We start from the raw sequence: 10,461 nt of genomic DNA, 5'->3' as shown, positions 1-10,461 counted from the left end.
CCTTTGTAGGTATCATAGCAATGCAGGCTGCTCACCCAAACAGCAGGCACAACAGAACAGTCTTCTCTCCTCCTTATCTATTTCCGATGGACACATTTTCTGATTATACACACATACAGTAGTCACAGTAGTCACAGTAGTCACAGTAGGCCCGATTCCGTGTATTGCATATCAATGTTTTTTGTTCACTTTGTATTGTATTGTATTTCTGTGCAATCACAGAGCATCCTGGATTAGTTCCTCACCACTCTTACCCACCAGCCTATATTCCTCGATGATTTTTGTAACTCCCATCTGCCAGAATAATTTATAGTTTACTCAAGACTCAGATATTAGAATTTCACAAATTGACATCTCGTGATTCTCATCTGTCGGAAGGGAAAAAAAACAAGTGCCCTTTAAAAGGACTTCAAATGTCCACACTCGCAAGTTGCCAATGTACTAGTAAGTATGAGACACGGACAATGCTTTTAAAAAAAAAAAATCAAAACCAAACTTTATTGAAAACCAACAATCTACCAAGCTTCTACATGCTGCTTCCAAGAAAACGACATCGGAGAGCACATCTACACATTTTAAATTGATTATGATGGCAGAAAATCATTGGGCACCCTTACAGGCAACATGTTAATATCAAATGGCAGCAGGTTACTTACCATCGAACCACGTCAATATGGCAGTGTTTGACAGTGGTTGGTTCAACACCCAAAAAAATCATCTAGTTCCCAAACACACCTACAGTAGCTCAAATTCATTTTACCTGAAAACACGAAACAAATGACAAGTGTAACATACAAAAGAACCATCGAAAATGACCCCGGGCTAACCATTTGACGCTAAACAGCGTCACCCTGGGGAAAAGAGAAATGAGACGGACCAGGTGCTAGCGTGCCTTATAGCATGAAATTCCAAATGCTAACACAACGCTAGATGTCCTTTAAGGGGGGGACATCCAGGGCTTATTTCTTTCCTTTCAATAAAAAAGACAAACATGGCACTTGAGCACCTCTGAAAAATTTAAGCTGGACAAGTTTCAGTAAATGTATAGCATATAAAATGGTGGAAGGAACAAAATGGCCGCTTGTAAGCTTCGCCACTTTTACCAGTACAAGGAGACTGCATCGCACTGCTGGAGGTGGGTTGCCAGTGGCGCTGCAAATGCCCCTCCTGGTGCATTTAAGAGCAGAAGCCCTACCTGAAGACAATGCTACTGTGACCTAGGGGGTAAAGGGCAAAGAAAGGGCACAAAAAAGACGGCTTTCGGGCACTCGGTACTGATTTGACAAAACCAGAAACGGGTACCTGAAAGCCGGTTAGCGTTCACCGCGGTTTGTCAGGACCGCCTTCGGTGGCGAAGGCGACTTGATTGGCCGCATGCGGACATCTCCTGGAGAGGTCGCCGGTATACTTAAAAACCGAAATAAGTATGTTTTTTATTTTCCACGCGGGGACTGTGAACCTGATCAAGAGGGGTTGGGACCAGTGCCGGTTAATAAGCGCGAAAGCCACTTCAGTAACGAGAAGGGCCAGCAGGAAGTATCTCAGATCGGATTGGATGAAAGTTCTCAGGTAGGAAACAGCAATTCATAAGAAGGGGACAACCACGTCAGTTTAGGAGACGCAGGTCAGATAAAACGAACAGTTCTGGGGTTTAATCACTATGAGAAAACAAAGGTAAGGGAAGGCGGAGCCTCGGGAGCAGGAAGTGGGCGGGGTTTCGCATAATATGACGGGTTGGGCTTTAGGTCGAACGGCCCCATTCCGATTGGTTGCCGGAAGTGCTCGTGGTGAGAAAGCATGGAAGAGGACCCAAGAGGAGCACAGAGCACCCGGGAGGGGGGGAGGGAGGGGGTGGCTAGATGGCCAGGTGGAGGGTTATGGGGCAGTGGTCGCTCCCCATGGCTTTGCCGCGAATCTTGCTGTCGCACAGGCTGGGGAGCAGGGCCTTGGAGAGCACGAAGTAGTCCAGGCGCCAGCCCACGTTCTTGGAGCGGGCGTTCATCATGTAGGTCCAGAAGGTGTAGGCGTTGGCCTGCTCCGGGTACAGCTCCCGGAAGCTGTCGACGAAGCCGGCCTCCAGCAGCTGGGTGAAGCCCTCGCGCTCCTCCGGGGTGAAGCCGGGGTTCTTGCGGTTGCCCTTGGCGTTCTTCAGGTCGATCTCCTGGTGCGCCACGTTGAGGTCGCCGCAGAGCACCAGCGGCTTGCGCCGGTCCAGCTCGCACAGGTAGGCCCGGAAGTCCTCGTCCCAGGTCTTGCGGTAGTCCAGGCGGACCAGGCCCCGGCTGGCGTTGGGCACGTAGGCCGTGACCAGGAAGAAGTCGGCGAACTCGGCCGTGATGACGCGGCCCTCCTTGTCGTGCTCTTCCTTGTCTGCGCCCGGAGAAACAACTTCAGCTGTGTTTGTACACTTTTTAAAACCGCAGTTCCTTATTTTATGCCAATTTATTTTCCTGCATAACTTTCAATATTGTTTTTACTATTGAACCCTTTAAGAGGTAAGATCACTAATATGTGACGAGAACATGCTTAACTGAACATTCTAATGCTGATGTCACAATCACTACTGTTAACAGAAAACAATGGAGTTCTAGAACTCTGACTAAGAATGAAAAAAAAACCTACTCTTCAAAGGGTTAAAATTCCTTTTTATCATGCATATTTTCTTTCGCTTTATACAGGGCGAACCAATCACTGTGCTGCCATGGAGAACCAGGACTTTTTGATTTGTTCAGACAGGCCAGCGATTGACAGGACATTGGCTTTGTCCTCCTAATTTGCACGAAACCTCACATTGCTGCGACTAAGGGGTGCGGTCTGTGCCGGCGAGGGGGGGAGTGGGCTCACCGATGCCATAGGTGACGGACAGGGGCTCGTTTTTGCAGAGCATGGCCACCCCGCTGTATCCCTCCTTTTCGTCGGAACCGGCCCAGTACTTGTGCGGGTACTCGGGCATGGAGGTGATGTCAGCAGGGAGGGACTTCTCAGCGCACTTCGTCTCCTGCAGGCAGAGCACGTCCGGGGCCTCCTCGCGCACCCACTGAACGGGGGAGAACGCAACCAATCAGAAAATGGCCCGGCCGAAATACAACCAATCAGAAAACAATACAATACAGTGTACGAGCAATGATCTGTGATAATTTTGTCCATGCCCCAGAAATGTGACCGAGCAGCCCTGTGGGGGCCACTAGTATTTGGCTTCATTGCTGAGAATTCTTTCCTGCTATCAAAGAGTGCAAAAGCCCTTGATGTGTGCACCTATGACATAACCAGAGGTTGACGACTTGGGTGAGGTAATTTGGGTCTGAAGAAAAGGAAAAAGAAACAATACTTCCTGAAAAATCAGACAACCAATCAGCAAGCGATACCTGGGGGGGGGGGGGAGCAACCAATCGGCAAATCGCACAGGGAAATACGCAGGCACTCACGTCCAGCCCCTTCTTCTTGACCCAGGCCCGCAGGCCGTCCACGTTCCAGGAGGTGATCTTCATGTTGGCGGCGCGCCCGTCTTTGGAGGTCAGCTGATCCGGTGGGTCTTCGTATAGCACGGGGGCCTCCGGCTCCTTCCCCTTCTTGGCTTTCTTGGTGTCTGGAGCTGGACGTGGAGACAAATAGGGGAACGTTGCCAACTTTTTCCCCCAACCACAGCAACTTTCCTCTCAACATACACAAGTTGGAAAGACAAAGGGGAACATGGGCAACTTTTTTCCCCAACCATTTCACTTGGAATAAACTGACAATTTTCCAAGTAACAAACATTGACACAAATTTCTGACCCAAGAGGCTGTAACAGTACAGAATAAAAAATAAAAATCATTTCACTGTATATCATTAGTGGTTGAGTTGACAACCATTTATGTACTTTCATGTATGAAAGGGGGACAAAAAAACTTCTGATCTTTGACAGTATTACAAGGCTTCCATTCTCGGTTCAGGTACCCACTGTGAAAATGGCGGCGAACGCCATTTCTGTTACCTGCACCGTTGTCCTGATCCACATCTCCAGTTCCGTCTTCGGCCTTCTTTCCTCTCTTCGACATCTTTGTGATCCTTCGGTCTCCACAGAGCCTACGCAGGCACAGGACACGGGCCACCCGAAACGCTGAAACCAAAAATCGAACCATTCTGCAATTTCTTTACCCTCCGTACGATCAATGATGCCAAAAAGTGCCCCAAACGTAGGCTACGATAATTTCGCCATTTCACAATGAATTTATTAAGTTCACTAAATTCCTTGGCTGCTGATTCAGGATCCGGTTTGCCTTTTCACATACAGTATACCATGAATTGTAATGTTACAACTCTCAATTATAACGATTACATGTTTGAGCGATTGCGATTTAATTGTAGGCTATTTGACAATATCCGTAGACCAGGCTTTTTAGTGTTAGTCTCATTCATTTGAGTAGGGTCCAGGAAGTCGCCTGCTTCCACGCAGCGTATGTGGTGGGCAAATGTTTTTCTCCCCTTTGTGACCTTTGGTATTGCACTCATTGGCTGAAGTATGTGAGTAGGCGTGTTAAACAAGGTTGTTATTTACACCTGTGATTTCTCTAACGTTATCGATGGCGTTACTAGGTCGACTGTTTTGCACATTTGTATTACTGAATTATATGGGGAATTAAAAAAAATTATAGAGAGACACACTGTAGTTAATATGCAAATCGCCCGGGTGGGCCAAGCTTGTGATTGGTTGGGCCAGGCCGGGACTGGCTTCAATTAGGGTTTAGGGCTCAAACTAGGGTACAGCTAGGGTTAGGGTTAGGAAAACGGTAAGTCTGAGGGTTGAGGCAAGTTTACGGTTGTGTTTAGCAGCTTGGAGAAAGGTTAGGACATGGGTTTAATGATTTTGAATGAACCAAAAAATTTCTCTAGTAGCATGTGTACCTATAACCATACAAAATGTCTAATAAATGCAACTTTAAGCCACGTTCATTTGTGTTCCGCCCACATTCGATTTGGATAATAATGTTAACAGGTTATGCTGCTAACTCTCGAACTGTCCGTTAAATTTTTCACTTCAGTGATAGTTGCAATAACTTGTTTACGAGCTAAAAGTTGTGGAGACAGGTTGCGTATTTGATTGCCGTTGCCGTCAAATTCCATCCTGAACTTCCCGAAGAAAATTCTGCAGGCCCAATCGTCAAGTAATCTAGGGGAATCCCATCCACGGTTGCATACGCATAATGTGCACTGGTTGTGTAAATTACTTTCAAATGTTAAGTCAAAGCAAGTTCAGTTTTGTATGCAACAGAGTTTTGTACCTTCGAACCCATGATTAATTATCAAATCTACATGACGCTGCAGACGGACATGCTTGAAGCTGCAGAACAATAGCGTTGGCTAAAATCGACCTACATGTTTAAATGCACGCCCTGAACTAAGAACACTGCATGGAATAATAGTATGGCTCTAAATTTCTATGAAGCAAATGTTATACGTTTAAAATGGAAAGAATTGGGGAAGTTGGCGGACTAAGACGTCTGCACAAGTTAACAAGCTAGCATGCCACAGTTACTCCCAGGCATAAAATGGACATAACATAACAGGCCGAAGCCCATCATAAGCATGCACAGTCATGTCTGCAGTGACTTCACTTTGAATGAATGAACGAAAGCGAAAACCTCGTTGTGATTAAAGACGTTTGACACACAGTGAAATGCATATCCTATCTCGAAAATAACTGGCTCTTACCTTGCAGCTTTTCTTATCAAACAGAATCACACCGACACCGAACCACACGCCAGTGCCACACGTTAATCTCACAAAGCAAATCGCTTTACAGAACCGATACGCCGTTGCACCATGTGAGCCTCTAGAGGTTGTCTAATTTTCTGCCTGATAATAAAGAGCATCGTTTTAATTTAATTTGGTTTTGAATGTTCTATTTCGGAACAATGGAACTAATAAATTATAAGCCATTTGTTGGTATAGAGAAATATGTTATCCATTTTTCATTCGGACGTTATGTATGTACTCTTTTAGTAAGGAAATATTTTTGCTGTGTCCTCCGAGTTTGTTCAAGTTGGTCCTTCCACTGAACAAGGTACCATACGCATGAACAAGTTGTCAACACTGGTATTAATAATAAAATTTGCCAACTAATGCAGAAATGTTCTGTAAATATTTTATTTGTAGCTGATGATTTTACGCTTGTATGTATGGTATTCAAGGATTAGTATTTGGCTGAGTCGTCAGGGACATAGATCTAGGTGGCTGCTACATGATAACATGGAATAACGCAAGCGTTTTACATACTAGCTGTACCTAGTCATCCAGCTTGCAACCCATACGCTTTAAAGGGTACTTTTTTGCTCTTTCAGTTTCCTCCGATTGCAATCAGTTAGATGTTGATGGCAGTCGCTCGTCACCCCATGCATCAAATTACAACGTCCAGGAATTACAACGTACTGGTTGTTGCAGAAGTCCTCGTATTTAGTTAAAGATTTGTGCATTCGATCTGGATCCTGTGCCTTGTAATTTTACTCGTCCACATCATCATGTGCGTTGAATTAAAAAAAAAAAGACTGACCTTGATTTAACGGTAACATTAGCTTAAATCTGTATCTTTCCCAGAAGCCACGATGACAGTGGTGATTGGATTCGAAGGCAGTGCCAACAAGATAGGAGTGGGTATTGTGCGGGATGGCGTGGTCCTCTCGAACCCCAGGCGTACCTACATCACACCGCCAGGCCAAGGCAAGTCGCCCCGTGTCTCTGCTTTCTCGTGCAAGTGCACAGTGTGATGTGATTGTGTTTCAGAGAAAGTCCTACGTGTCCTGAGGGGCCTCAAGTTTTTGCTTGATCTTGGTTTGACTTCTCTTTGCTTAGGGTTCCTGCCCAGTGAAACTGCCAAGCACCACAGGGGCGTTATCCTGACTGTCCTGAAGGAGGCGCTGCAGCAAGCAGGCCTCAAACCTGCTGACATTGACTGCGTGGCCTACACAAAGGGTGGGAGATGGCGGTCAACTTTATCGGTTTAGCGGCTTTCATTTTCTGTGATGCTCTTCGTCCTCTCCCTCTGTCTTTTTCTTCCTATTGAATGTCTTACTTGCCGTCCTCGTTTGTCGTCTTTTTCCCCTCCCTCTCTTCCTCCCTCTGCGTACATGGTAAATGACGTGTCACTGCTTTGTTATTTTTTAGACAAAAAAAAAAAAACTGCTGTTGGCTGCACTAGTGCTAACGCTAACGGGATTGTCCTCATGCAGGTCCAGGGATGGGCGCCCCGTTGGTGACCACGGCCCTGGTCGCGCGGACAGTGTCCCAGCTGTGGGGGAAGCCGCTCTTGGGGGTGAACCACTGCATCGGGCACATCGAGATGGGACGCCTGGTCACCCGCGCCAACAACCCCACCGTGCTGTACGTCAGCGGGGGGAACACGCAGGTCAGCGGCCCCCTTTGCTGGTCGGGGTCATGCGCCGTCCGACCGGAAGTCAACGATGAATTGAACTCTGAACCCATTCTGGGAAGAGCACTTATTGTCACGGCGATAGGCCACGCCCGGTATGTGCCGGATTTGGCTGGTCAGATTCTCAGTGTTTCGCGCTTTTCTCGGAAGTTCGACGTATTTGATGCACACTTCCTCTCGCTCCCACTGTGCCTCACAGTTCATGTTCGAATCACCTTAGACTGGCCTTGGTGGATATGATGTGATTGGTTACAAAATACTGGTCACGCGTCAGAAAGTGGGCGGGTTTATCGCTCTTAACCACTCCGCTTTCAGCAGGTTAAGCTCGTTGTAGGTAAATTATGTAAATCGTTATGCGCTGAATGGCCTGGTCTCATTGTCATGCGCTCTTATGTTCTTCCGCTGTCCGTCCGTGTTGTTTCCTAGGTGATCGCGTACTCGGAGCGCCGCTACAGGATATTCGGGGAGACCATCGACATTGCCGTGGGGAACTGCCTGGACCGATTCGCCAGGGTCATTAAGGTGAGCCGTATGCCATCTTGCGACAAACTACAAAATACCTCCAGAATAAAGGTATCTATAAACTACAATCAAAATGGTGGCAGGTTTTCAGGCGGTATAACGTAATAATGGAAAATGAAAAGGAATTACAGTTTGGAAGGACGAAGAATCGGAAACAAGTATGGCAAGTATAAGTTTCTTTGTGTTCAGATCTCGAACGACCCCAGCCCCGGATACAACATCGAGCAGATGGCTAAGAGGTAAGCCTTGTAATCATGCCTCAATTTGAGTTTATGACGTGCCATAATTTTACTGACTTACCGAGTGAGCTAGACTTGATGTTTATGGCTATGGATAACTGCTACGTTATGAGAATTGTACCTTATTTGACTTGTGTTCTGTAGTTGTAAGCTGTCAGTTTTTTGCAAAAGAGTTAGTGTCTTCATTACCTCTCGTTGCCTGGTGCGTGTGCAAGGATGGGCAAAAAGTACGCTATTGTGTAATTTGTTTCTCATCATAAAATATTGCAGGTTACAGTGGTTTAAACTATCCAGCAACCCGTATTACAAATAAAATACATGCTTCATGCAGGTATTTGAAATGCTGCCCATGCCTGGCTGTGTGTGTGTGTCTGTGTGTGTGTGTGTGTGCGCGTGTTTCGACGTGTTTTAGCAGGGCCAGCAGAGAATAGTGTTTTATCGTGTTTTAACAGGGGTAAGCAGTACGTGGAGTTGCCCTACACGGTAAAAGGAATGGACGTCTCCTTCTCCGGAATACTGTCCTACATCGAGGTGAGGGGGAGGAGCCTGCGTCGATAATGGGGAGGGGTTAGCGCTAACAGGGAGGTGTAGACGACCGTCTCAGGGAGCTCTTTGCAATAACCGGGGGAGGGGTTCAATGTAAGCGTGGGAGGGTTCAGTGGTTGTAGGGGGCGTGTCCCTTTGGAACAGTGGGCGGAGCCTATAACATTACGAAACTGTCTTCGCAGGAAGCGGCTCACAAGATGCTGGGCTCCAGGCAGTGCACGGCAGAGGACCTGTGTTTCTCTCTGCAGGTGAGGGACTGAACATCAACCCCGAAGGGTTAAATTACCAGGACTGGAGGCAATCACTTGTAATGTGTCACATTCTGTGCTCGGGCAGTACGTGCTGTACGTAGTGTCCTGATGTACCTGTCCGTCTCAATGCAGGAGACCTTGTTCGCCATGCTGGTGGAGATCACGGAGCGAGCCATGGCGCACTGCAACTCCCAGGAGGTCCTCATTGTCGGGGGAGTGGGCTGTGAGTGAGGGGCCTGCCGCAATGCATCATGGGAGCCGTGGGCCGCAGGGACACACACGGGGACCTCGCGTGCCCGAGATAGACGCGCACAAAACACGAGAACGCGGCCCGATTTGCAACCCGCTACATCCACTTTCCATACGTACATGTCCTTTATGCGTCGCTGGTTGTGTAACCCTGACCCGCTAATGCCCGCCCCCCCCCCCCCCACAGGTAATTTGCGGCTGCAGGAGATGATGGGGACGATGTGTAAGGAGAGAGGAGCGCGCCTCTTCGCCACGGACGAGAGGCGAGTCAAACAGGGAGCCGCCATTTTTGTAGCCGTCTCTTCTTGCATCAGTTGCGTTTGTTTGCGTAGATCTACACCGGTTGGTTGGGGGTTTGAGTCCAAGAGGGGTTAACTGACCAGTCGTCGTGGCAGATTTGTTTTTGAGTAACCAGTCGGCATTGCTGATTTGATATTCGCTGGCTGTTTTCGCTGGTGCGATGTTGACTCGCCAATCGTTGTTGCTGGCTTCATACTGACTGACCAATCGTCCCTCAGCTTCTGCATCGATAACGGGGCTATGATCGCGCAGGCCGGCTGGGAGATGTTCCGGGCGGGTCACGTGACCGAGCTGCCGGACTCCTGGATCACCCAGAGGTACCGGCCAGGCCCTCTGTATTTAACCTGCGTTGCCTTGGCAACAGTTCGGCGATCTACAAAATAAATCCAGGCCTAAACTTGTCGTCGTTTTTTTTTTTTGATTGACAGGTTCAGGACGGATGAGGTGGAAGTCACGTGGAGAGACTGACTGACTGCCAACTCGCATCCAACATAGCACCTCTTCGCCTTTAGCTCCGCCTCCTCACGTGACAGGACGATGATGTCACAGCACGTGTCAGAGGCTTCCCTCTGTGTCTTTCTCCAGGGCAGAATTTCACCTGAAGCTGGGGTTCTTAAAATCAGCGCTGGGCCCTCCCGGTCTATCCTGATTGGTGTGTATCGCATCGTGATGGCCGACGGTGAATTAATTATGTCTAGTTTATGAACGACTGATGAAGGAAAATCAGATCAGTGCGAATGTTGCTCTGTGGGTGGGAGGTGTGACAAACAGAACTAACAAAACAGAACTAACTCCAAACTGCATCCTGGTGCACAGTTGCTCATTTTCTGTATTCTCTGAATAAGGAAAACATAAAATTGTTCCCGTTTCACATGTACGTGTGTGTTTTTTTCCGCATTGCTACAGCTGTGAGCGTAGACTCCGAACAGTGATTCCGTATTTGCTGGCC

General features: G+C 47.7%; 2 protein-coding genes across 5 annotated transcripts; one reads left to right on the top strand and one right to left on the bottom strand.

The window, feature by feature from the left end:
• Positions 1-472: 472 nt before the first annotated feature.
• On the bottom strand, positions 473-5,848 carry apex1 (APEX nuclease (multifunctional DNA repair enzyme) 1). The gene is made up of 5 exons (XM_064318530.1): positions 5,692-5,848; positions 3,974-4,099; positions 3,426-3,592; positions 2,845-3,037; positions 473-2,370 (listed from the first exon to the last, which is right to left on the bottom strand). The coding sequence occupies exons 2-5, from the start codon at positions 4,035-4,037 to the stop codon at positions 1,856-1,858; spliced, it is 939 nt and encodes a 312-aa protein (XP_064174600.1). The 5' UTR covers positions 4,038-4,099; positions 5,692-5,848; the 3' UTR covers positions 473-1,855.
• A 170-nt stretch (positions 5,849-6,018) lies between these two features.
• Positions 6,019-10,389, top strand: osgep (O-sialoglycoprotein endopeptidase). 4 transcript variants are annotated; one of them, XM_064318526.1, is made up of 12 exons: positions 6,019-6,075; positions 6,574-6,696; positions 6,829-6,948; positions 7,206-7,381; positions 7,832-7,927; positions 8,117-8,166; positions 8,619-8,697; positions 8,895-8,960; positions 9,096-9,186; positions 9,400-9,475; positions 9,731-9,829; positions 9,941-10,389. In XM_064318526.1, the coding sequence occupies exons 2-12, from the start codon at positions 6,582-6,584 to the stop codon at positions 9,978-9,980; spliced, it is 1,008 nt and encodes a 335-aa protein (XP_064174596.1). In that variant the 5' UTR covers positions 6,019-6,075; positions 6,574-6,581; the 3' UTR covers positions 9,981-10,389. The 4 variants fall into 4 exon arrangements, with proteins under 4 accessions (XP_064174596.1, XP_064174599.1, XP_064174597.1 ...); XM_064318529.1 differs by having other exon boundaries at positions 6,020-6,043; XM_064318527.1 differs by lacking the exon at positions 6,019-6,075 and adding an exon at positions 6,087-6,300.
• Positions 10,390-10,461: the final 72 nt, after the last annotated feature.

Source organism: Anguilla rostrata, chromosome 19, assembly GCF_018555375.3.
Source record: "Anguilla rostrata isolate EN2019 chromosome 19, ASM1855537v3, whole genome shotgun sequence".
Lineage (NCBI taxonomy): Eukaryota > Metazoa > Chordata > Actinopteri > Anguilliformes > Anguillidae > Anguilla > Anguilla rostrata.
This window is presented reverse-complemented; position numbering and strand designations above follow the sequence as displayed.